At 39.3% G+C, this 27,492-nt stretch overlaps 1 protein-coding gene across 2 annotated transcripts in view; it reads left to right on the top strand.

The window, feature by feature from the left end:
• The first annotated feature begins 497 nt into the window (after positions 1-497).
• Positions 498-27,492, top strand: part of DTWD2 (DTW domain containing 2) — an 89,898-nt gene continuing 62,903 nt past the window's right edge. The window contains exon 1 of one of the 2 annotated variants that reach the window (XM_084503745.1): positions 498-693. In XM_084503745.1, coding sequence (XP_084359871.1) covers positions 533-693 — 161 coding nt within the window. In that variant the 5' untranslated portion in view covers positions 498-532. Of the gene's footprint in view, positions 694-1,276; positions 1,410-27,492 lie in introns of those variants that run through there. The other variant, XM_084503746.1, reaches the window with a different exon arrangement.

Below are 27,492 nucleotides of genomic sequence, written 5' to 3' on the forward strand. Positions count from 1 at the left end.
AGAAAACCAATTCTTTTGACTAAAACGCATTCTAGTAGTAAGAAAATTAATTTATTTGTATTGTATGCAACTACAAAATAAATAAATACACAAATAAATGGAAAACATCTTGTGTGTGTTACCTAGTACTATCAAGTCTAAACTATACCAAATGGCTCTGAAGAATGTAAATATGTGAAAGTGATGTTTAACGTGCACAACATGGGGACAACTCGAAGTCGATACTTTCAGGGGAGGACCTTCTGCATGCAGACTCGCTAATTACTGCGCTCCAGCTGCTTTCTGGGGTCAACTACAACAGCTTTGGCGACAAATTTTATTTCCTTTACATTTGGGGCCGGCAGCCCCAACCCTTGGCTCGGCTGCACTGGCTGAGGGCACGCGGATCTAATCCCACCTCACGCTGCCCGCCATTAGGTTTGGGCGGCGGGGGAGAGGCGGGGCAAATGGCGGGCGGCGCCGCGGCGCCTCTCCCCGACCGCCAGCGCCCCCGGGCGGCGGCAGCGGGCAGCGGCCCCCCTCTACCCCCGGCATGGAGCGAGGCGGCGGCAGCAGCGCCGCCGGCCCGTCCCCGTCCCCGTCCCCGTCGCGGTCCCCGTCCCCGTCCCCGTCCGAGGACCGCGAGTGCTGCGCGGGGCTGTGGGAGCTGCCGGTGGAGCGCTGCGAGAGGCGGCCGGAGTGCGGCCGCTGCAGGTGAGGCGCGGCGCGGCGCGGAGCCGGCGGCAGCGGGAGGACGGCCGGAGATGGCGGCGGCCGCTGCGGGCCGGCCCCCGCCCCGCCCCGCCCCGCTGCCCGGAGGCTGCGCCTGGCGGCGGGGCTGGGTGCCGCGCGGGGCTGCTCCCCAGCCAGCTGCTGGGAAATGGCGTCCCCGCTGCTGGCAGGGAGGGCAGCGGGGCTTTTAGTGGATTTAGGGGCGCTGGGTGAGAGCTGCTGTTGTGATTTCATGGAATCGTTAGGGTTGGAAAAGGCGTCCGAGATTATCTGGTCCAAGCATCCCCCAAACAGCACTATCACTCCCTAAACCATGTCCCCAAGCACCATGTCCAACCTCTCCTTGGCCATCCCCAGGGACGGCGACTACATCCTTCTGGTGGAGGGAGTGGGCAGTACCTCAGTGGCTGCTGAGGCAAAAAGTTTGTGCAAAAAACACCAAATAAAATATTATTTAATACCTCTATTTATTTGATGCGTTGCTGTTGATTGGCAAAACAAATAGGCATCTGATTTTACGAAGTGTAGGTGTTGTCACTGTAAAATAAAGCTCTTTGAAACTTCAGGAGATCACTTCTGGTGAGGTTCCTGTAAACAGGTCTTGTAAATGTTCCTTAAATGAAGGCTGATGAGACTTACTAGCAGATCTGCTACGTAAACATTCTGATGCTGTATCCAAATTCGACTACATTGCAAAGGTATGCATAGTGTCAGTCATACCATGTGTAAATGTAAAGTTAGATATTGAAAAAAAACAAACAAACATGGGTAATGGTTGATGGCCAAGGTGAAAACTGGACAGATACATGACTTCCCTTTTGCTATTCTCATTGTCTTCAAGTAGTTTTAGCTCAGGGGGCTTCTTGAGCCAGATTTGGCTTTGTGATTAATATGTCCCAGTTAATAGCTTCCGTGCCGCGGTTTTCTCTGAACCCATGTAAAATTATTGTTTCCACAACATCTTGCTGGCAAAAAGACACCTCAGGCCTACAAAACCCAAATTGGAAGAATTACCCTTTTTAGTTTATTTTGATTCTGGCTTCTACCTTCTTCTTTTGCACGCAGCTTTCAAGGTGTAAGTGAGCTGGAGATTTGCACCTTGGGTAATGTGTTTCTGTTTATTTTGGTGAGGACTCTTCCTCATGCTGTGACTGCATAGTTTCTTGGTAACCTTTGGGTAAGGGATTTTGTTATATGCCTTTTGGAAGCTCCAGGTTGGTTTTTAAGAAGTAGAACACCCTCTTCTACATGTGTGTTGACCGTTTCTGAGGTCCTCAGTAGTCTTGAAAAAGCAGCATTTCCTTTTGCAAAAGACACGCTAGTTCTTCCCATGTAAATCACAGAATTTTGTGAGTGTTCCCTAACTGTATTTTTAATTATAGTTTCTGCTTGTGTGAAATTTTACCTGTGGTAGGTTTTTAAGTTGTCTCACATTTGCTACCTCTAGTCCTGAGGGGCCAAGGAACTGTGAAATGAGAGTTAACCTACTGTCATTCAGCCATTTAACCTTGAGTTCTTCTGTGATGCCTGTGGGGTGCTGCTGATTGTTGTTTATTTTGTCAGTGTGTTTCACAACCTCTGCTGTGTTTTCTTCAGTGCTGGACAGGCTCTCTGATGAGTCACATACAAAAATGGTTTTCAGAATAGGAGTCTTTTTTTTTTTTTTCATAGTAAAAAATGATTGAAAGTATTTACTCAGTCTGTCATCACCATTTAGTGTTAAAACACTGGCTTTCTAAAGAGCACTAAATGAGATCTACTTGTTGCAAAGAACACTAAAAGAAGTGCAAGGACAGAAAGAAGGGAGGATAAAGAGACCACGTGCTTTTTAAGAAACAAGGAGAGTGATGAGTGTAAAATTAAAACAAAAAAAAAGTTTTGATGGATATTGTGATGACAGACTGCATTGTGCAATCAGTCTCTGTGTTTTCTCTCCATCATCTACCCCAGGAACAGTTTAACTAAAACATGGTTTTCATTGAGCATAGCATTCTGAGGCACAGCTTGGAGTAAAAGTGAACACTTAGGCAACTTAGGCTATGTCATGGGAAGACATATTGTGAAATGTTATTTTTACCCTGAATATTACCATGAACGATAGTTGGGGGCAAGTATCTCTAAATGAATTCCTAATTTTTCTGAAAAAGTAGATTTAAAATAGTTTTTTCCTGTAAAGCACCTTAGTGGATGTGATTTAAGAGTATTTGTACTCCATACTTGTAGTGGTGATAGTCTGAATTAAGCACAAATGCGTAGAATAATGGGTTTTCTTAAGCATGATTTGGTGATCCCTCATGGAGACTGACTTTTTGATGTGGCAAGACAATTGACTTACAGCTTCCTCGCAAGTACTCAGTCAGTAAAGATGTGAAAAGGAGATGTAGGAGGAATAAGGTAGGTAAGTTTTCAATTTAGATAAAATGAATGACTTGTAAATGTTGAAGGAGTGGAGTGTTCGTAAGTATTATGCTTTAGAGAGCTTTTTTTTGGTAGCAGAGAAAGTGGTGGCATTAGTGATAGCTTATGATGGTGAGTTTAAAAGAAATATTGTAAAGAAATTTTACATTTTGAAAGTATTTTTTTTTTTTTGCGGTGTGTGTTTATGTGCAAGTGTGTGGAATGGCTTGTTTACAAAAAAAAAGAGATTGTGAGAAATGATCTTACTCTTCAATGGTGTTAGAGATGGCAAACTGCTGGTGCAAAAGAAGTATGTGCAGTGTACTTCAAGCTGGACTATTCTTAAGGCTACAACTTGATAAATATTCTGTTTGCCTGCCAAAACCAAAAGGTGAGTGGTGATTAACTTTGAGTCACTGATGGCTATCTGGTCAGTTTTTAAGGCTTCCTTGGCAGACTTAGAGGTTGACTTTACCTCCAGGAGTTGAATCCCTGCTCCCATATATTTTACTTTGAAAATAAGCTCAGAATACCATCCAAGTTTCTGCTAGTATGTAACAAAATAAAGCAAGCCCCACAATAGAATCCATACACAATTTGGTGTGATGTGACGTGGTGTGACAGTCTTGGAGCCACATAACAATTTGAAAGCGTGGGTCAAAGCTTGTTCTTTTTCTGAATGCCTGTTGTGCTTTTAGGCAAAAAAAACATTTGGTTGTGCAAGAGTGATAAATGTAACTGTGAGAATCATTTACGATCTATGTTTGGGCATTGCTTGGTCTCAGTTTGTGGGCAATCTGAAATCTCTACTGGAAACTCCTGTATGTTTGCAAGACTTTTTTGTTGTAAAATTAGGGTAACAGCTGGTGGTGTTTTCTTAGGTTCTACTATGATACATGCTGTGATACAGTATTTGTATTTCAAGTTTAAAAAAAAAAAAAAAAAGAGAGAGAGAGAGAAGAACTTTAATCCTTTAATGCTATTGCTCCCTGTGCCTATATCTAAAATATTACATATACTTAAAATTGGTGTTCCATGTGGTTATGTGTTAATCTGTTAAGGTCAGTAGACGGATAATGACATGTCTGGATAATGAACAGTCTGACTTCATACTTTGAGAAAAATATAACGTTCTTACATAAGTATCCAATACGTACTAATAATCGTATTGAGTCCTACAAATACTGAGTGAGAAAAAGTAATGTGATCGTTCTTCAACACAAGTAAATATATGCAGCTGCTTTACAGCACATCGGTAAGGTATTTAAGTGTAAACATGAATTTTAATGTTTAATTAACAATATCAGAGAAAGCGAAATAAGCATGCATTAATTCTTTTAGTGATGCCTTGTGCATAAATTGCTTCTTAGCCTTTGATTTCTTTGATGTTCTTAAAGTATGAGCTGTAGGCATTTATTTTCACTGCTCTAAGCATATTGCAATTTTTTACTTCCTGAAAATACTGGTTGCTTATCACTGTTTAAATAAACTGCTTATGTAACTAAACCTATATATTTTCCTATGGTTCTTGACTTGTAAGACGTGACTGACTGTTTTGCAATGTAAGATATTTTTCAAAAGCTTCATGCATTTCCTGTTATATTTGCTTTGAGAAAAGGAAATATGCGTGGTGACAGGCATAACTTGAATGGATTTTACTATGCTAGGTTCTTAAGAAGTGCATTGAGGGTATTTTATATTTTATTTTATTTTATTTTATTTTACTTTATTTTACTTTATTTTATTTTATTTTATTTTATTTTATTTTATTTTATTTTATTTTATTTTATTTTATTTTATTTTATTTTATTTTATTTTATTTTATTTTACTTTATTTTATTTTACTTTATTTTATTTTATTTTATATTACAACTATTAGTATTAGCACTTTCAAAAACTCCTAAATCCGGACAGTATGTATTTATGCTGTGATTATACATATCCTTTTTGCCCCACTTTTTTGCCCGGTTCTTTTAGGGTCCTGAACTCTGCCATCTCATGGTCACTGCAGCCAAGGCTGCCTCTAGCTTTCACACCCCTGAGCAGTTCTGCCTTGTTTGTATCTACAAGGCACAGCAGCTTCCCCTGTGGGCTTCTCAATCACATGAGCTGGGAAGTTGTCATCCAGGCACTCAGGTCAGTATTGCTTGAGCCTGGCTGTAGTCCTCCGGCAGATACCAGGAAATGCCCAGGAGGACCAAGACCTGTGAATGTAAGGCTTTGTCTAGTTGTCTGAAGAAGGCTTCATCTCTTTCCTGATCAGGAGATCCAGAGCACTACAACAATGCGATAAATATTGTTAATAAATTAATTATAAAATGCAGTTATTTATAAAAATATAAATAACATTTACTTATAAAATTATTTATACAGAAAGTTTTTGATAACGAGTTTTAAATAATAAAATTTAATTCTGAGATGAAGCGAAAAACCTGTAGAGATAGCCCTTCTAAAACATGAAACTGACCTCCTAGCTTTCCTTATTCACAGTCAGAGGTTACGTTACGATGATGCCACGTACCAGAGTTTATGTGGCAGTGTCTCAGAAATGTCTGCAGTGTCAGCATTTGATGAGGAAGGTATTTTGGTAAATAGTATTCTGCATTTTGCTGATATGTCTTAACACAGCATGTGTGAGGGGTGATCATGTTGAAGAATTTAAATCTCAAGTCTGCATTTGGACATGTGTGTGGAAGATTTGCTCACTTTTCCAGTGGGGAGGAGGGCAGCGCCCAGCAGGAAGACACGGTGGCGAAGTTGTCCTTAAAACAGCTGTCCTTAGCTGCAGCTGCTAATAGCAAACAGGCTGAATTGTTTCGTCTGTTGCATTATAACTGAAGGAATCCACAAGTATTAAATCCTCATGGAGTTTTGCCTCTACAGCTTAACTTCATTTCTTGTAACTTTTTCTGTGATTCTGTGCTCTTCACCCAGAGGGTGGTCAGGCACTGGGACAGGCTCCCCAGGGCAGTGGTCACAGCACAGAGAGTGACAGAGTTCAAGAAGTGTTTGGACAACGCTCTCAGACACATGGGCTGATTTTTGTGTGGTCCTCTGTGGAGCCAGGAGTTGGACTCGATGATTCCCGTGTGTCCTTTCCAGTTTGGGATGTTCTGTGATTACTTTGCAGAAAACACCGTGCGTTTGCAATTCGGTTGTACATTTGTGTTGATCCAATATCTGCATGTGTGATTTTTTTTAAACTGTAGCCCAAAATGTGGGCACAGCATTCATTCCCTGAAGTGGTGAATTGCTAATGCCTTTGTGAACTAGTTTCAACACAGATAAGCATGATTAAATAGTTAGAGAAAATATAATCTTGCCACTCACAAGCTGTGTTTCTTCAAAAAATAGCTAGAAGTGTTGGCAAAGATTTCTCACCTCACTATTGTGAAAGTAAAATATTTGTTTTTTTATTCTTATAATTTAGTTATTCTTGTGTACGTAAATCGCTTCAAATATATATGTAATTTAATACAGAGAGGTAGAGATGTGCATGTGTTCCAGTTTCCATAAGCTTAAGCAACTGAGAAGAGATCTCGGTGTAAATTGTGCCTGACCCTGATCTGGCTCTTTGTTGACCCTGTAGCTATCACGAGTGGCATGGGGAAGCGCTCTGTTGCCATGACAGCTTTCTTTTTGATACCTGATTTATGTATTTGTAGCCAGACCTGAGCCAGCCCCCAGACCTTGAGCTGATTGTGCTGTACTGGCCAGCTGAGAATCAACAAGTTATTGTTGTCTCTTGCTTAAACATTTGCGCATTTAAGCAAAAACATTCCTTAAAGGTTTTATAGCCTAATGCAGGGTAGTTAAACAATAAACACTTATTTTTACAAATGCAAAAAAAAAAAAAAAAAGTATTGTGAAAACTTTTTATTTTTTGGCCTTGCAGTGATTTCAACTTTAAGTGATTATGTAGGTTTTCCTGTCATTGGAGCAATAGAGGTATTTAGGCAGTAAATAATATGTCAGCTTTTCTGAAGAGGTTAAGAAATTTTAGTGGAGTTGTAGGTGTGGAAAGGAAGCATGCACAAGCCTGAAAGTCCCTACCAGTTAAGAATTACCTTTATCTTTCTTACATGAATATGTCTCAAGTTTTTATTTTTTATTTTTTTAGTAGAAAACTCTCAAATAAAGGAGTTTTAAACCATGCTAGGAGGGACTCCTGGAATTACTTACTGAGAAATAAAGTACGTGTAGAATTTACCAACTACAGGTAAAGTTGAAGCTGGACTGAAATTGATGCATGTAATTTGTATCACATTTTAGGAAGAGATGCTATAGGTAAGCGAGAAGAATGACCAAGCGTTAGTACAGTTCCCAAGTTCAGTGCCTGTGATTTCTTTTAACCTTGCCACACTTTTATTAAAATGACTGTAGTGTGCATATTAAAATCTGTGGCTTGTATTGGTTTGAAATATAAAATATCAAACTAAGCATTGTTCAGTGGGTTTCAGTTTATTTCTATTCTGCAATTAGTAGTTAATGTATCTATAATAATATATCATGTTGTTGTTTCCTTGTCCTGAATTAACAGTAATGACTGGTGCCAGTGCTGTTGATGAATTGAAAATTTTACTGACTTGAATGCTACTTCTTTCTGCTTGGCTAAACTTCGAAGGCATTTATTCATTTCCTATTATATTCTGAACAGACTAATGAGTACTGACCTTTTTAGGCCACTTATTTTGTGCTTGGCCAACTTAGTAGGCATACATTTTGATCTGCTGGAATTAAAAAAAAAAAAAAAAAAAAGCCAGTGTCAGGCTGGCCACATCCTTTTGACTATGGATAACTAAGTGCTAGTAGAAGCACGACCAGAGACAAGAACTGCAGCAGAGAATAATCTTGTTAATTAAAGCAACTGTAGTGCCTTTGATCTGCTGCTTTTCTGTAATTACATCAAGAGTAACTTTGCCTTGGGGATGGTAGTTTATTGTAAGAGAAGCCAAAGATGTTTCAACAGTGATCAAACCTCCTCAATTTAATCATATGGGATACTAAAAATACAAATGGTTCCTTTACAAGAATTGCTATTGATTTTTATAAACATAACACAAAGCAAAAAACTAAAAACCAGTATGTATTTTTTTCCTGTTACGAAAGTAAATATGATGGTTACGAAAGTAGATGAGAGCTGAAGACTCTTATCTCTATACCCAAAGGCTTGGTTTAGGGGCAGCCAATTCTTTCATTTTTTTTGCATTTTATGAGGGAGAATTTGGCAGAATTCTGTATACCCAGAATATCTTTTTTTTTTTTTTTTTTTTTTTTCCTGCCTTCCCTGAGAATGAATTTTCAAGATCTTCTGACTTCTTCCACCTGTAGTTTTTTCTCATGCCTTTCGTTTATGTATTTCTCTTGTCTTGTGTTTCAGTTACAGAAAGTGGTTGTTGCTGTCATCTCTCCTCCCAGCAGCTGTATTTCATTCCATCATCTGGTCCCTGTTTCAGATTTACCCATTTAATGTTCATGTTTGTTACTTCTTCATTTTTTGAAGTCAAATACTGTCTGCACTGGATTTGGTTTTCCCATGGCTCTTTTATAGCTTTAACTGGATCATAGTTTTGTTCCATGAGCTCTGCTGAAATGTTTTTTGTCAAATTCTTTAGTATTTTTCGCTTGGAACAAATAATCAACCTTTGGATTCCTGGATGTCAGCCTGGTGCTCAACTGTGTTGTTACTGAAAGTACAGATTTCCTTTGCCTTTTAAAACATTGTCCTCAACTACATGTATTTTTACCTCTGTCTTCCTAGGTACCATTTCCAAGTTACACCAATTAGGCCTATCATTTCTGTTAAGTTTCTATAAATTATTTTCCTCAGTTCATAAAGCTATTAAGCTTCTAAGTCAATAATGAGGACCTTCAAATTGTCTGTAACAGGTGGTTTGGGTTCACTTGTCTTCTCACAAGTGTCCAGCTGCATCAGCTTAGTCACATAGAGGAGGACGTGTCCTTGCTGCACTTCGTTTTTGTATTGCTTGGCCTGATGTAAAGGAAACAGATAAAGTGTGTCCTGGGAGTTTCTTACTATGGCTCTTCTAGCACATCATTAGTAATTTATGCTGTAAATGTGAATGGTGTTTCTTCTTACCTAATAAGTAGTCAAATACTGTCCTGGATCTTTACTTCTCTCTACACATTTTTCTTAATTGCGACCATATTAGTGATTGACAACACACACAGATATACATATATTATTTTTCAAGCAGAAAATCAACTGGCATCCAAAAGTCTAGACATTTTACATAAAATTCAGTGTGCATGTTCCTTAGGTTTTGGAAGGAGCATCTTAAAAGGCATATCTTTTGTACATTTTTTTTTCAGTGTCTAGCAATACACCCTTAGAATGTCAGTTACAAAATAATTTAATTTTCTTGTGGTGTTGTTGAATTTGGCATTCTTTCCAATACTTCTTTCTAGTTTCCGACCTTCAATACTTCTATTTATTTCAAAAGTTCAGTTTAATGAAGTTGAAAATAGGGGAATCATGTGAACAAGCGATAGAATAAACGGACCAAATTGGAATGAATGTGAAATGTTCAGGAATGATGTATTTAGATGTTCACATCAGAAAGTGGAAAGAAAATACTCCTTAACTTATATAAAACACCTATAGTTTGTGGGTTTGTTCAGGAAGCCAAACAATCTGGAGAAATCCAGTGCTGGAAAAACTGCCATGATTTTCCATGTGAAGAATAAAAACAAGTTACTTTAGATACTAGATGTCTGTTTACATTTCTTCTATATTCTAAAAAGAAAAAAAAAAAGCATTTAAAATTGTAAGAGGAATACAGGATATTTGTTTCAGATGGTAGCCTTTCCAGCAATACTTTGAATGCATGCTAAAATGGCAATTGCTAAAGCTAGAGGCCTGGATAACCTTTTTTATCCAAGATATTTCAAGAGATGTCAGTTTCAAAATTTTCTTTTGGTATCTAATTTTTTTTTTTGAAGTCTTGAGTAATGGGGTGAAGAGTGGAGGAAAGCTAATGCTGTGATTACGTGTATTTAATTTCAACTTCACAGTGGTTACCAGCTTGACATAATTCTTCCAGACTTTAATGTTAAAAATCCTACAGAACTTGACATAGAACCATATTTATTAAGAAAACGCTTATTAGCAGGGGATTTTTAATTTTCTTTTTTATAAAGCTTGTAATACCTCCTTACCTTCTTAGATATGATTACGTATTGAGTCAGTAAACGTACTGATATAATTCCTGTGAAGAAAGAAATATCAGTGCTGAAAAAATGATAGAGCGAACATTAACATTGAAAATTAGGTAGTCTCAGTGTAACTACAGTCAAGAAACCTAAACCCGCTACTTCTTCAGTTAATCACCAGACAAACTTAGTTTTGGTCTTTGTGAGTATTTCTTCCTTGGGTGACAGGGAAAAGACAATGATTAATGACTGTTTTCTGATCTTAGAAGACGGATGGATAGTAAGAATTGTCCTTGAGTAATCCATCTATGGGAACAAGAGCAGAACTCAGGTATCTAGCAGCAGAACCACATGGTGGAAGCTGCAGTTTTTGAGAGGCAAGTGGATGTTCCCTGGGTAATGGCAATCTGCAGCTTAACAGATGGGAACAGAGTTCCAATACTTTTTATAAGAAGAACTTGATTTTATAGGAGAGTTTTCAAAGAGCAGCCCAGACATAAGGTCAGGCTGTTGAGAGGACTGTGACTAGCAGTGACTAGTTTTGTTAACACTTGTTTATATTCTTGACTGGTAGAAAATAGTAAATCAAGAGGGTGGTGTTTTAGAAAGAAAGGTTCTCAGAAAAGCAATTTTGGCATTTCTTTTGATTTATTACTTTTATGGGACAACAGTGGTGGTCCTCTTCAGTTTCATAATATATGGAACTTGGTTTTTTTTTTTTTTTTTTTTTTTTTTTGGTAGTTTTGAAGTCAGTATTACACTTAAGTAGTTGGGGATTAGTCCCTTTAATGTTTCCTTTTGTATCTAGTGAGACTTCATTTAGAAACTTGGTAACTGCTTTCTCTTTATTAAGTGTGTTTATCAGACTGAGCTCTTAGTCTGTAATATCATTAGGATTTAAATGTGTTTTGCACTTTTTAATATAAGTACTTCTTAATTGTACTCTCTAATAGGGAATTTCTTCATTAAAATACCAAAGAGATGAGCAATTAAATCCAGATGTGGTGTTTCTCTTGGAGACCTACACCTATCTCCAAGTTCTCTTGAACTTGGAATTTGACTGTTTAAGTTCTTCTGAAAGCCCTCATGTGGGTAGAAACAGACATTTAGTTGAATGATGCAGTATGCAATGCATTAAGTTGCTTTTAAGTGCCTCCTTGAAGGCCATCTCCAAGTTGATTTAAAAAAAAAAAAAAGGCCATCAAGTACAACAAACTTTCTTCTGCATATTTGCATCTGCGTGCACTGTGGAACTTAAGCAGAGGTGCCATACCATTGCTGAATGGTATGTATGCATTTTAAACTCAAGCTGTTTCAAGGGATTTAGAAATCTAAGTATCTTAGAGCTTCAGTCTCTAAAACTACTTTGTTAATGTCTTTGACATTTATAACAGTACAGTGGTTATAGTCCCTCAAACCCTATTTAGTTATTCTTTAATGCCATTCTGTTATGAGCCACTGCTTTGGTTTGGTATTTATTAAATGTTTGCAAACGTAGGTTGTGTAGCAATTTTGAGGGCGGGCAGGGGGGAAAAATGAACACCGGCAGTAGCAGAGGGCTAGTGAAATGTACCACAAAATCAAGTGGGGGAAGGAGAGAAGGAAAAACAGCAAACCCACATTCATAGCAGATTGGTTAACAGAGCTAATAGTATCTAACCTGGATGACAGGTTTTGCGGCAGTGATGGTTATATTTGAGTGAAAAATTTCGGAAACTCATTTGACGTCTCTTGACAGTATCCCGGTAGCCAAACTGAGAAGATACAGATGAGGTGAATGTGTCTACAAATTAAGGAAAGAGTTGGCTGACTGTGGAGATCCAGTGATCAACAATTAACAGCTGACATGACAGCTGTTTAGGAGAGGCTTTCTTGGGGATTGATGCTGTATCAGAGGCTGCTGGTCATGTTCCTGTTAACCTGATTGACGAGGTGGAAGGCGTGAACAGCAAGGCTGCAGGTGACATGGGCTTGGGAGGAGCAGCTGCTGTACAGCAGGAGGGTAGAGCTGCCGTTCAGGGAGATGTTGAAAAATTGTCATTAGGAACCTCACAAAATTCAGCAAATTCAGCATCATACACTCAGGGCTGACCAAGACCTGGCAGCACTGGAAGCCTGCACAGGGGGTGGTTTGGGAGCCACTTTGCAGCAAGGAACCAGGGCATGTATGTGGTCAGCAGGTTGAGTGGGAGCCGCAGCAGTGTGGCCCAGCAGCAGAAATGATCCAGCTCATGCCAGGCTGTTTAACTAGGCTGTAGCAAAAAAAAAAAAAAAACCAACAAAAAAAAACCCAACAAAACACAACATAAAAAACTCGGAGTGAGAGTGGTGTAGTACTGGGGCAGGTCGCTTGTTAAGGCTGTGAAGCCTCAGTTTATGGAAGTGCCCAGGTCAGTTTGCTCGGGGCTTTTGAAATTATTCCTGCTTTGATTGGGAAGCTGGCCTAGATGACCTCCAGAGGTCCCTTCCGATCTGAACTATTTTATGAGTCTGTTTATAGCTTTGCACTCTGTGCTCTGCCTGAGCTCTTACCTGTGGCCTCTCAGAACAGGCAGTGCTAATTTTCTCAGCACAAAATCTCACTGTTGCGGTGCATGCCATTCCCATCAGTCTTCTAATGACGTATTTAGGTGCTGTCTATCCTCGTTTTTGTTGACTTTTATGAGAATGCTTGCTAAATACAGAATGTTAGTTACACAAGTTGTATTTTCAAGTTGCACAAGAAAGGTTCATTTCTGCATTGGACTTTCTTATTTGAAAGGAGGTATTATTGTAAGGAGCTTTTCCTCAGGAATGTTGTTAGCAGGGTGCCCTGAGTTCTCATTAGGTACAAGTTAATGTGGTTCCATTTGTTAATGGGTTTGTTGGGGGACTGCTGTATACAGCATTTAAAAGCATGTGTGCTTAATTGGTTGTATACCTTAAAAGCAACATCTTAAAGTATTGCCAAAATCTTTAGAGTAACTTAATTAACTTGATGTCTAGATATATACATAAAAATGTCGTATAATAAGTAAAAAGCAACATTTTAATGAAATCTAATAACTGTTGAATAACAGGTTTATTATTTTAAAATACATTATTTATTGTATTACACCATTAAATCAGCTTCTATTTGATAAGATTTATGTGGAAGATTGCTAAATCAAAATCAAAGTGAAAGTATGTGCAACAGAAGTGCCTGCTATTTAGAAAAAGGACACTAGAGTGTAGTATAGCATTTATGTACTTGCAGAGCTACGAGGTATCAGAAAGTCTGCCAAACAGGACATTAATCTGCTTGCATACTGCCTTTTTCATACGGTTTATAATTTATAGTCAGAGAACTTGAATATAGCTCTAAACAAAACTCCATTCTTCTACCACCTATGACAGAAGTGAATAGTTCACTAGAACTAATTGAAAGTTGTTTAATATTTAACCATTTCCTAGCATTGTTTATTCATCATATAAAGCTCTGTTAACTGTTTTTTTATGTGGTTGGTTGGTTTGTTTTGCTTTCAGTTGAAGATAAACTGCAGTGAATGGTGGATTTTCATTTTAATGTGAATGTGTTCTGCTTTTTAGAAGGCATCCACTTTTATGTTCATGCTAAATATGGATTGGAATACGCTTTCTGTTGTGGATTCATCAGTTTTACCAAAAGAGAGTATAGCAATAAATTACTTTCGTTTCATTGCTTTTTTGTTGTTTGTGAAAGGAAAAAAAAATAATAATTCATAGCTCTAAGAGATTGGTTAGGGCATTGTGGCACGGATTGGGAGAAACAAAAACTTAGCTCTCCTTTTAACTTACTTCTGAAAGATGTGTGGGTTCTGAGCCTGCTTTCATTTAAAATGAATGGTAGAATTCACTTCTGAGTTCACTTGGTTCAAGACTGAGCTTCTAATTTAACTTCACTTTCTCATCTGCTGTGTTTCAAGCTAAGATTTGGACACGGTTTGCTATTAGCAGACAGTATACATGGCAATAGACTCTGTCCTTAAAGTAATGTATTAAGTAAGGTAATGTTGCATAGGTAGGCCTAAATTTCAAATGTTAAGAGCTATTACTTATGTGGAGATAAAGTTACTTAGAAAAGTCAGTTGTATTAATTATGTGGTCTGCATTTTTTTTTGGTACAAGAGAATGTTGTGAATGTAACCTAGAAAAACTAACTTCAAAACAAAACTGAAAAATCTACATAAAAGTTTTGGAAACTTAGTGCTAGAAGTATTTATTCTTGTGTAGATTCTTACAAGGTTTTCCTTACTGGCAAGCTGCAATTATCCTTTTTAAATAAAAAAAAAATAAATCCAACAACAAAGCATCAGTGGATGAAGCTGGTTATAATTTTCACTTCTGCTTTTAGACCAGCTTTACGCAGCTTCAGGTGCATTTTGGACCACTGGAGGCAGCCGAAATTTCCTGTCACGGGCTTATTAGGGCAGTGTCGTCATCCTTCCCTTTCTCCAGCTGCCCTCTTCCACACAGGGTGCAGGAGAGCCTGTGCTCCCTTGCTCCAAGATGCCAAACTGGGAGGGAGAGAGGGAGAAGGGCTGGTCAGCTCCAAAGTGTGAAGGCCTCGTGCTGCGGTGAGGCGCTTTGGGCAGGTACATGGGGGGCTGGCAAGGCCTGAGGCTGAAGAGTGACCCGGCCCGCTCATCCTGGCTGGTCAGAGGGGTTCATCTGCTGTACAGCTGCTCAAGAGCCACGTGTAATACATTTTTGGCCCCCTTCTGGATTAGCACGACAGCTTGGTGCCAGCAGAGTCAGCTGTGTGTGCTGTGTCTGGTGGCTTCCCTCACTAGGGAGGAACTTTTCCCTTCTGCTCTGCAGGCGGAGGGGGAGGCAGACGCAGACCTCCCTTGGTCTGCACTAAGGTTTTTCTAATACATCAGTTTGTAAGTTCCTGTGTGTGGAGCTGCAGGTGTTAGCAATGCACTGGACTGGATTGTCTTCCAAATCTATATAAAAACATAACAAAATTTAAGAGTAATTGTGTCAGCTGCAATTTAAATTTACATAGCTATTATTTGTTGCTAACTTAAAACAGGAACTGAAATACATCTAAAAATAAGCTTGCTTGCGAATGTATTAATGCTCACTAACATGCCATTCCTTGGTGTTAAACAGCATTTATTATTGGATGAAATTCTTTGTTTCGAAGCCTGCTGAAAGTGGAGTGGCAGAGGGTGTTGCAGGTGCATCGGTGGGCGTCAGGATCCACGGGTGCCTGGTATTGGGTGGCAGGTCCACCCGAGTCAGGTTTGGGCTTGGTAGCATTTGGTGGAGAAGCCACACAGCAGGTGCTTTCAGTGTTACGAACAATTTAGTTTCTCTGTACTGTTTTATAGCTTAATGGCTTCTTGATCTGCTCCAGCCTACGTCTTTAAGATCACTTTCAGCTTTTTATTTTCAGTACTAGTGAAGAAAGTAAGATAATGGAGATATTTCCAGCCAGGTTAAGGCAGACCTGCCCAGTATATCATGTTGTTGCAGGTAAGCAGAAAAGGCAGCAACACCACTTCCAGTGAAATGGCTGCTCATGACTTTTCTTCTTTTCCATGTGTGCACATGGAGTAGAAGAGGAGTAGATCAGATTCTTTATCTGTCAACAGACATAAATTAAAGAAGGTTTGAGATGGAAACTTCAAGAAACTCTGAGAGCATTTTTATAAACATTTTGCGTTCTTACATTGGAAATAGTTTGCTGCAGCATTTAGCATTTTCAGATGTAGGCATTTCTTAACCAACTTTTAAATAAGCTACACGTTAATTTAAATAAGCCATGGCTGGACCCAGCTTTATCACTTCAGGCCAATAGCACAATTTCTCATTTTTTAATTATTGTTTCAAAGGCTGAAATAGTAACAAGCATTTGTGGAAAGAAAACTCTTCAGCTGGAAACAAACATTCAAACACGTACTTCTGTAGTCTCGCAAAAAAAAAAAATCCTTGGCTAATGATATCCACAAACCTCATTTAACTTAGGAAGCATTAATTTAGGAACTTGATACGCTCTTTAAAATATACTTCTGTTTTTACTTTATGCTGTTAACTAGTTTGTTCTCTGCATATGTACAAATGGGTGAAGTAAGATCCTGATTTTATACTGTCAGATTTTTTTTCCCCCTTGGCTTAGTGAGATCCTCTGTTTCCAGGGAAATTCTGGGCTTTTTTTGGTTACGGAATTTTGCTCGTCAGTGGCAGCCTCTAAACTTAGGAGGCAAATTTGGAATTATATGGCTGGCAGTGTAAACCTTCAGTTTAACTTCCTAATCTTAATGTCTCAACTGCTCTGTTTAAATGCCCTTAGTGCCTCACCTCATTCAATAAATTTAAGGCTCTGCTAACTGTCTGGCATCAAGCTTGTCAGGATGCCAGCTATTTTGCCAGACTGTAGAGCCAAGATGCATGAAAATGTCAGCGATTTCAGGCTCATTAGGTTTTGGCTTTTCTGGCCTCTCTGTAATGAGTCCAGTGCTGCATAAGCTAAATGCTATTTTTTTATTTACTCCTATTAGTTATTGTGGAAACCACAGCCAACTTTAATATATACAGTTGAAATAGTTGCAAGGGTGTTCTATTGATTTGTTAATCTCAGTTATTTGTAAGGAAAGCTGCCTGCCAAGGTCTGCTTCCATATAATAGGTTAAGGAAATATCCATGGTGGGTGTTTTGTTCTTTGCTTCTTAGTATCTTTTTTCTGTTATAGCACTGGAAGATATTTGTTGTTTTTAATATGTTCAGTTTAGCCTTATAAAGCTGTCATGAAAATCATAGGCTAAAAAACCTTGAACTTAGTTGTTTGTCCTGTATTTATGATACAGTTGGTCAGGCAAAAAAGCTATTTGCCTTGGAAAATGGTCATGTTAGCAGACTGCAGAGCTTAAAGTCTTTCATACAGGTGGTGTGGACCTTGTCCATGTTTCTATTATATGAAATATATTTATTGTTGTCTATATAGCTTTAGCATGAGAATATGTGAAAGATCACTTGATGTTTAGCATTCATACAAATGCTGTACTAATGAATTTAATAAATTTGTTGGATAACCCATTCTATTATAATGCCAAAGCCTGGAGTGAGGGTCCAAATTAATTTAAAATGCTTCTAATGTAATTGCTTGTCACTGTGTTATAAATTTATTCATAAAACCCACTTCACCCTTAAAAGTCAATTCTGTAGGATCAAGTGTCTTTTCAATTTTAAAAATAAATAAAGTCTGTTTCACAGTTTACTTAGTGTTCAAGACTAATATGAAAACTATGATAATGCTAAACAGAAGGGAAGCCTGGAATGATGCATAAACTACCAAATACCTGAAAGGTTATTTCTTTACTAATTTCACATATTTATACAAATCCTTTTTTTTTTTTTTTTTTTTTTTTCCTGGAGAAAAATACTCACACACACACAGATACATTTACTTATTTGCCTATTGTTTCAAGAAACACAGTAGCTGGTGTTGTTTTCCAAAAGACCAGAATGTTGTCCTTAAGCAGAACTCCGAGCTTGTCATGACATAAGTGACTGCTTATATCCCTCATCTCCAGAGAGTTGCCTTTACTTGTCCAATTCTGGTCTTAAATCTAGGAAGAATGACACCTTGTAATCTTTGTAAGTAATGCTTTTCAAATGTTTTGCTTTAGTTGTTCAAATCCAGCCTAGCTGAGCTTTGACTGGAAATCATTACACACTGATGGGTGTTTGGTGCTAAAAAGGAAATGAATTGGTGATATAAATCCCTTTTCCAATGGTTGGGTGCCAATAGCAGAAAACATCAAGATCAAATTCAGCACTAACAGAACAGCTTCTCTAAAACATGCTTTGAAGATAGTTTGGATGATTTTGCTTTTCTTAGATATATTTTGTTGCTTCTTCTTCAGTGGGAGCTAAGGACATAGCTCCTAAAATGTATTGGGTTGCTCTGAAAGTAAATAGTAAAATAGGACTGTGCTCCTGTGTAAAAGTATAGTCTGTGCTCCTGTCCTGAACACTTACTTTACTGAATGTTATTTTCTTTGCTGGTGTGTAGGAGCTAGACGTGGTCTATTGCCTCACTTTTTTTTTTTTTTTTTTTTTTTTTTTTTTGCTATCTGTGGCTCAACAGCTTGTTAATGCTGTTATTCAGTAACAGTACAATACATAGTCATGCTGATGAAGACTGAAAGACCTGAGAGCTGCTTGTGCATGGCCTTACAACTATTTTCTTTTAAATATGTATCTGTGCCAGCAAATCATACTGACAATGAATGGGTCAGACCCAAGCTTCATGTGGTGGAGAGTTGAACGGTGGAGAAAAACAGGTGCCTGGGGATGAGGATAAATACAGGGCAACTGTAGAGTGATGTTTCCGGGCTGATAGGAATAGTGGTTCTGGGATTTTCTGAGCCAAAAAGCGTATCTTCATGCTTAAATAGCTCTTCATGATGGATACCTTTTTTCCTGTCGTGAATCATTTGTTTCCATGATTGTGTGATAAGATGTATAATGGAACTATTCATGAAACAGATGCAAGTAGGTGTTTCCTTTTGAACTTAGTATGTGTTGGTATTGTTTCATGCTTCTCTCAACTGCTTTATTCTTTGTTTAGGTTTTCTGAAGTCCTCTGCCCTGGGCAAAAGTCAAGGAGCATTTCAAATTTGTAAGATGCGAACAGTTTTCAAATTGATTGAGAAACTTCAGTTGAATATAATGGAAAACACATTCTGTGTTTTTGTAGGGAGATTTGTAGCCCATGTTGTTGAGACTGAAAAACAGAGAAGGAAGGTGGATGTGTCTTCTCACCACAGTGCTTAGGAATAGGAGAACTGCTGACAACTGGTTCCAGGGGAAACCCAATGCTTGGAAGTAGTGCTGTGATCTTTTTGCTGCTCACAAGTAGCATGTGTGTTGTCTCTGTTGCTGTACCTCTTTTCTTGTCTTTAAATTATCTCTGACCATATCCCATTTCTTCCTCTGGGAGAGAAATCCCCTGCCTGCAGTAGTTTCAGTGATGGAGTACTGAATGGTACTGAAGGTTGGCGTAAAGGCAATTTTTGTGTAAATTATTGTATTGCTTTTTAGGTGCCTCTGTAGTGTATCATGCTTCTTCATTCCTTGTCAAAGCTTGGTGTATTTTTAGTGTTTTGTGGCAAGAACAGATACTATATTGTGCCGACTTGTAAGAAGTATCAGAAAACTCATCTGGAAACTAATTTATCAAATACAATGGCAGTGCATATTTAATAGGTTGCTCACATGCTTAAGTTGTATTGGAATTACCCCTTACGATTCATGGTACTATCCTGAAACATAGAATGGTTTGGGCTGGAAGGGATCTTTAAAAATACCCAGTTCCAACCCCACCAGACCAGGTTATTCAAAGTCCCATCCAGCCTGGCCTTGAGCACTTCCAAGGGTGGGGCATCCACAGCTTCTTTCAGCAACCTGGTCTAGTGCCTCACCACCCTCAGAGTGAAGAACTTCTTCCTCATATCTAATCTAAACCTACCCTCTTTCAGTTTAAAGCCATTACCCATTGTCCTGTCACCACAACTCCTTGTAAAAAAATCCCTCCCAGGCTTTTCCGCAGGCCCCTTTTAGATACTGGAAGGCTGCTATAATGTCTTGACAGAGCATTCTCTTCTCCAGGCTGGACAACCCCAACTCTTTCAGCGTGTCTTCATAGGAGAGGTGCTCCAGCCCTCTGATCGTCTTTGTGGCCCTCCTCTGTGTCAGGTCCTGTTATGTTGGGGTCTCAGAGCTGAATGCAGTGCTCCGTGTGGGGTCTCATTAGAGCAGAGTGGAGAATCACTTCCCTCAACCTGCTGGTCATGCCTCTTTGATGTAGCCCAAGACGCGGTTGGCTTTCTGGGCTGCAAGCACATGTTGTTGACTCATGTTGAGCTTCTCATCAAACAACACCCTGAAGCCTTTCTCCTCAGGGCTGCTCTCAATCCATTCTCCCCCTAGCCTATATTTGTACCTGGGATTGTCCTGGCCCAGGTGCAGGACCTTGCACTTGGCCTTGTTGAACCTCATGAGGTTGAGCTATTAAACACAACTCTTTGAGTGCAACTGTCTAGACAATTCTTATCCTCTGAGTGGTCCATCCATCAAGTCCATGTCTCTCCAGTTTGGACACAAGGATGTCATGTGGGAATCTCTTCTGATACAGCAAGCTAAGCTTATTCTGGTATGTTTTAATGAATCTAAAATGTAGTGCTGTAGCGTCATTTCCTGGAACTAGATGGAACAGTTTTCAAACACACAATAGAAATATCGGAGGTCCAGATAGATCCAGTCTGATCATGCATCACTTCTAGGAGGACACCTCTCTGTTTCTGCCAGGTACTCTGGAACAATGGAAGCTGCCATTAATAGGCATTTTCATGCAGCCATTGTAACACAGAACACCTCTACCTCATTAGCAGAGGTCATATGTCCTATATATCTGAAAATGATCTCTCACAAAATATAAAGACATCAAATGACTTATCAGCTCCCTCCTGCTGTAGCGATAGAGCTTTTTTGTGTTATAAGAACTTGTTATAAGAACAAGTATTCCAAATTTCTGATTGGATGAGTTAATTTATTACTGGCTCAGATTGTTTGTAATGCAGTTGCTGTACGTTGGCTGGTAATATAGAAATACATGTTTTTTTCCTGTTGTGCATGATCTTTTCTTTGGGTAGAATACCTTTTCTATATGCATTTTTGTACAGCAGGTTAGCAGAATAATTAGTCTTGTACTCTTTAAATATTTCCAGAACTTATGAAGAGGTTGAGAAGCTGAGGTGGAGAAGTAGTATTTGCATGTCTTTTCCAGTAATGCAAATTGGTTAATCAGCAAATATGATAATCAGCTTTGAAAGCTGTATTTTATTAATACAGACATTAATATATTGATAACAATACATTTATAATAATAATAAAGTTAAATATATTTGACATAATAAATTAATAGCCCTTTAAGTTATATATTCAAAATTAAAAATATAAATAATTTTTGCTGTGATTTGCAGTAGATGCTTGTCCATATAAGTCAATAATTTTTTTCAGGAAACTGGGATATGTTCTATTAAATTAACTGAATAAATCAATACACCTTTTAAAGCAAAACAAACAAACAAAAGACCCTACAACTAAAAACCATACACCTGTTTTATTTCCTTTAACTTTTCACGGGAAACAAAAACTCAGCAGTTTGCTTTTTTTTTTTTTCTTTTTTCCTTCAGGAAGCTGGTGTTATATGAATTCACCAAGTAGAACAGGAAGTGCTTTGTTGATTGATGCCAATACTTTCTCCACCACTGTTTCTGATTCTGTGTTTTTTCTTTATGTGGCTGTTGACTTTCACAATGTTTTTAAGAATTATAATTGTTTGTATGCCTGCGAGTTGTGAGTCTTTTGACAGCAGTTGGAGGAATATAGTGAAGACAGAAAAATCTCCGAAGCATGACTTTTCTCAGGAAACACTGTTAAACTAAGGCTTGGAAGTTTTTCTTGGGTAAAGAATGTGCAAAATAAGCACAGAGAAACCTAAACGGTGCTGATGGGAGCAGTGTTTCCATGAGAGCTCTAGCACTTCTCAGAAAGATGGCTTTCTAAGACTCATTCTGAAGAGCAAGTGAAGAGCTTGGTGGGCATGGAGTTAGAAAGATGAAGCTAAAAAACCTGTAAGCTTTGATCACATTTTACTTCTGATACATTTTTACTTCTTGATTTTTGTCTGTGGGAGTCAGTCTTCAGTAGGCTAGTTTGAACAGTCACGAGGATGGAGTTGCATTAAAGGGTAAGGAAGTTTGGTAGTACCTAAACCCCCTTTTGTGTTCCAGCTTCAGAGGGACTGGGGGGTGGCTGGACTTATATTCTGAGTTTTGCCCAATTTGGTGCTGTATGTCTGGTCACATTAATCACAATCACAGATGTGCAAGTAGTGCAATACACTTTCAGTCTAGTAAAACAGTTCCGTAGTACCATCCAGTTACCCATCCCTGCAGTGATAGCACAGAGCTTGGCTGTGGTGTCCTCACTCCGCTCCACCCTCCATGCTCTATCTCTTACAGTCAGCACACCAAGCTCCCCAAGCTCCCCTCATGTCACCAATACCTAAGGTTGCAGGCGATATTGCCAAAGGGACTATCGTGGAACAGATTCCTTGCATATCTGCCACATCTCGCTCTGGAAGTTTCCTCAGTGTTGAACCTTCTCTTAAGATGTGGACGAACGTTTAGCCTCAATAAGTCACCTCCAGCAATTATTCCACAGATAGTAATAGGCAATTTAAAAGTGGAATAATGGAAGCAGGGTAGTCAAAATAACAAAACATGATGGACATGAATTTCATAATTTAATCTAAGGTATGGTAGAGATTATCTTTGATTATTTTTGTGCTCCAGAGTAACTAAGCATGAGACTGAAGGACTACTACTATCGCCTTCACTTAAGAAATACTTACACGTTAGTATTACAGAGACATCTTGTAGTGGCTTGAAGTCATGCCACATTACCTGCTACAGACTACTTCTACTGAGAAAATAAGGGCAGCTAATAGTAACCGAAACAGTGGCATTAGATGTATTGGCACATCCTGTTCAATTATAAAGCAAAGGAATACAGAGAACTCCTTCATTTATCTTTTTCAGCATTAAAGTTCACAGTTTCCCTCTTGTACCTTAGTTTAAAAGCATATGTGAGCTTCAATTAACAGAGCAGATCAATAGAGCTCGTATATGTGGAACACCAGCTATGGAGTTTCTAGTTTAAATAAGATTTATATCTATTAGGATCAGGGGATGGGCAAGTTTTCTGAAATCTCAGGTATACAATGAAGACTTTGACCTAAACTTCACGCTAGCTGTCTTTAACGTACAGTTCAGCTGGTGACCATGGCAGTTTGGCTGCTTGTGCAGGATCCATGCTTTTTATCAGCAAAGATTCTGGGAATACCAGATGCTCCTGCAGGCTGCACTTGCCCTGGATTTCACACATGGGTGATGGGTCTCGGCTATGTAGAGGACAAAGTAATCAATTATTTCACCTCCACTCAGTGCGTGTGCGAGAGAGGTTCTCATTTAATCAGGGTGGCTTTTTATCCTCCATTAATATTGGCAATTGCATCAGATCACACACTGTATATATGGAGAGTGAAAGCAGAAATACAATGTACCCTGCAACTTCTCTTTAAGATAACATTAGGTCCTGTCTCTTACAGAAGGCTATCCAGGTGGAGTTGTTACATTTTGCCCAGGGAAATGCAGAACTGTGAACAAATACATTTTAGAGATAAAACGCAAAAAGTAAAAAGTTGCAGGTACGTAATCCCAAGCCACTGCAGTTGGCATTGCATATTTTGCTTTAAATTGTGCAGAAGGATTAAGAATAGAAGAATGGTCAGAAATTGAGTTTGTCAGAGGTCCATTATGCCTAGAATGATGCCTCCAACCATGAGCAGATACAGTCTTGAGTATGTACCTCACAGCTAAGGAAGAACAGGGTAAGCATATGTTGCCACTTTTCTCCTTTCTTAAACTGCCTTTAGCTCAGGGGACTTTGAGTTGGATGCAGCTATGTACATTCATTACTGATGTTTGCATATTTCATGGATTTTCATTACAGGAATGCTTCCAGTTTCCCCTCAACCTATGTAAAGTTCCTGTATCCGCAGCATCAGTCAACATGGAGATTGGAGGCTCTTGGCACAAGGAATAACCTCCCCATGTTTGTTTTTAACCTGGCTTCTTCAGACTTCTTTAATGCTCAGAGTACAAGATGGGGCTAAACCAGAGGTTCATGTAGTGGCGTAATAATGTTTCACCTTGCTGTGCAGCTAAACATCATCACAACCATTCTTTCACTCTGCCTCCTCAAATGGAGAGAAAATACTATGGAAGAGAGCTCAAGGTTTGAGATAGGGAGATCACTCTCCAATTATTATCATGGGCAAAACAGATTCAGAGCAGGGAGATTTACAAAATTTATTGCCTATTACTAACAGATTAGGCAGAGAAAACTAAAACTAAGAACACCTTCCCTCCCCCATCTGCCCTCTTCTGCCTTCTACCCCCAACCCTGAGTGGCGCTGGGGAATGGACAATGGGGTTGCAGGCAGTCTATAAAACTTTGCCTCCACCACTCCTTCTCGGTCACTCTGCCCCTGCCCCCCCATGGGGTCCCTCCCAGGGATGCCGTCCTTCCCCAACTGAGCCTGTGTGGGCTTCCTGCAGGCAGCAGCTCTTCAGGCACTGCTCCCACACGGCTCTGTCCCAAGGGGTCCATCCATCCATCCATGCCCCAGGAGCAAACTGCTCCAGCACGGGTCCCCACGGGTGGGCGGCAGCTCCCCCCAGACCCCCTGCTCCTGCGTGGGCTCCTCTCCACGGGCTGCAGCTCCGGCCCGGGGCCTGCTCCTGCGGGGGCTCTCCATGGGCCGCAGCCTCCTCCAGGCCACATCCACCTGCTCCACCGGGGGCTCCTCCACCCATGGGGGGGCTGCAGCGTGGAGATCTGCTCCATGTGGGACCCATGGGCTGCAGGGGGACAGCCTGCTCCACCAGGGGCCTCTCCCTGCACAGCCCGCAGGGGAACTGCTGCTGCCTGCCTGCAGCACCTCCTGCCCTCCTGCTGCACTCGCCTGGGGGCTGCAGGGCTGGCTCTCAGCCCTCTCTCCCAGCTGCTGTTGCCCAGCAGTTCTTTCCCTTCCTTAACTTTGCTCTCCCAGAGGCCCAAGCAATGTCACTCATTGGCTGGACTCCAGCAAGCAGCAGGTCCCTTTTGGAGCAGCTGGAGCTGGCTCTGATCTGACATGGGGCAGCTGGGCTCCACTCGCAAAGGACTGTGCAGCCTTGCAGCCCCCTGCTACCAAAACCTTGCCACATTAAACCAATGCATCCGTTTAATTCTTTCAGTCTTTCCTAGTAACACTTAAAATCTGATAGGCATTTCTGAGAACTAATAGGCTGCCATTTTTACAGAACTGTTTCTTATATTTACATAACTATTTCTTATATTGTAACTGTTTATTACTCCTGAATGTCATGCTATTTTAATGGGCACCTCAGACCCTGGGTTTTCTATTGTTTTCTTCTAAGTGCATCATTTTGTTTTTATCTATGTTTAACTTAATCCACTTACTCTTTTAAAATCCTTCTGTAACTGTTGTGGTTAAGGTGGAGGATGCAAAATATAGTCTTAAAACCATTTTTAGTATGTTTGTCCTGTAGCATAAAACTAGCAAAAATATTGTTTGTTCTCAAATTTTATACAATTTATGGGCTTATGACGCTAAACTTACAACATAACATAGTAAAACTCTTGAATATTTTTTCAATGTATATGTGTAATGGACTTGTGTTAGTATAAAACATGTATTAAAACATTAGTACAGAACAAACATATGGTAACTGTGTGGCTTCCCTCCAGACTTTTCAGGTGGATCTTGACCTTGGAACCCTTGGTGTTTTGACCTAAACAGTAGAGAAATCTAATTAGCTTGAAGCAGCTATTTCTGTTTGGCCAGGCATGTTTCTTTGAAAATAGAATCTGGGGCCTGACCTTGGCAATATGCGTTGTAAGATGAAAATGCTGCCACAATTGTTAGTAGTTCTAGTTCAAAAACATCAGCTTCCTTTTCATTCTAATATTGCAAGCATTGTTCCTGTAACATGTGTTTGGCACACTTAACCTCTTTATATGTTTCCTTAGAAAACCTACTAGTGCTGAGCATAAACATGTAACATAATTTTTCTTTGCTTATGGTGGGCTAAATCCTTGCTTTACCTTTAGTTTTCTGAATGTAGATGTAAGAGTGCACTTAATTGCCTTCCTGGAATGGTGTCTGTGTTCAGAAATACAGCGGACATGTTGTAGGAAGGTAATGGACCTGATGCGAGTACGGACATTTGTATTTTGTATGAAAACTGTAAAGGGACTCTTGGAAAGAGTTTCAGAATTAGTTTGCTATTTTCCAGGCTGCCACCTATTCACTTTTAGACTATCTTTTCCCACAAACTAGTAATCACACTAAACCTGACACTGCAGCAATGCACAGTCCACTGTTTTGAATCAGTTCTGCTGGAAAAAAAACAAACAAAACAAAAAACAACTAAATGTTATTCTGAATATGAACATTACAGTTTAGTTGTGAAGAATGAAAGGAAAGCTATGAGTTCTGTGCATGGCTGTCCGTTCAGTATGTGGCTATATATGAAGCACTTCTGCAAGACAGCGTTATTTTTCAGTCCCACCAATGTGACTGGTTGCTTTGTCATGAGTTTTTGAACTAGAAATGCTGTATTGAAAAATGGGTAGAAACCTGTTGAGTAGCTTTGAGCAATAGTGAAATTGCATACAGGTGAATAATACTATAAAAATCGTCCCCCTTCAAATCCTACTCCCAACCCCCAGGCTTTTCCATAATATTTTGAATACTGCTGTTCTTGCCTGGAGTCTGGTGTAGATTGCTTTCATTTCCAGAAATGGATGAAAACTTAGGGTCATTAAATAAGTTCCCTGGTGCTGCCCCTACTCTTCTTTTACAGCAACATATGTAGGGCAAGTCTGTACCAAAAACTTTAAACAAAAGAAAATACAAAAAGCCTTTTCTTTCTAGGTGACTTTTCTCAGAGCAAAAGCAGCCTTTGTGGCTGTGGAACAGGACGTCTCTTGTTTGGAAGTGTTTCCTATCTGACTGCTGTAGTCACATAATGTAGGTTTCATGTAGGGATAAAGTTTTTTTGTCTCAGCACAATAACCATTAGGTATCAAAGTGAAAGTACAAAAATAAGTCCTTGTGCCCCCAGGATGGGGTTGTAAAAGTACCTATTCAACATAATTAGGTACCTAATTGGGTTATTAAAGTTAAGTAATGTATATACATATGTAAGTAATTAAATTATATTGGAAAGTATTCTATTTGTAATAATGTGTGCTCTGCTCTCTACAAATCAAATTATAGGTAGAATTGATTCTGTGACAATTTAAAAATACTTGCTTTTTGGGTAATTTCCTTTACTTTTTATGTAACATTAACAAAGCCTAAAAAGCTACCTATGAAAAATATAAGCCAGTGTGGAAAATACAAAAAACATATACAAAAGTGAGACTTAAAAATAAGTAAATTGTATCTGGCCAACTTTGTTATAGTAAACACCCTGAGGTCAGAAATCATCAGAAACTGTTTCCGTCTGCTTATAAAAGCTAGTGAACAATGCAGCTCTTTGAATCGAAGTCACCAGTTGACTG

Source organism: Aythya ferina, assembly GCF_964211825.1.
Source record: "Aythya ferina genome assembly, chromosome: Z".
NCBI lineage: Eukaryota > Metazoa > Chordata > Aves > Anseriformes > Anatidae > Aythya > Aythya ferina.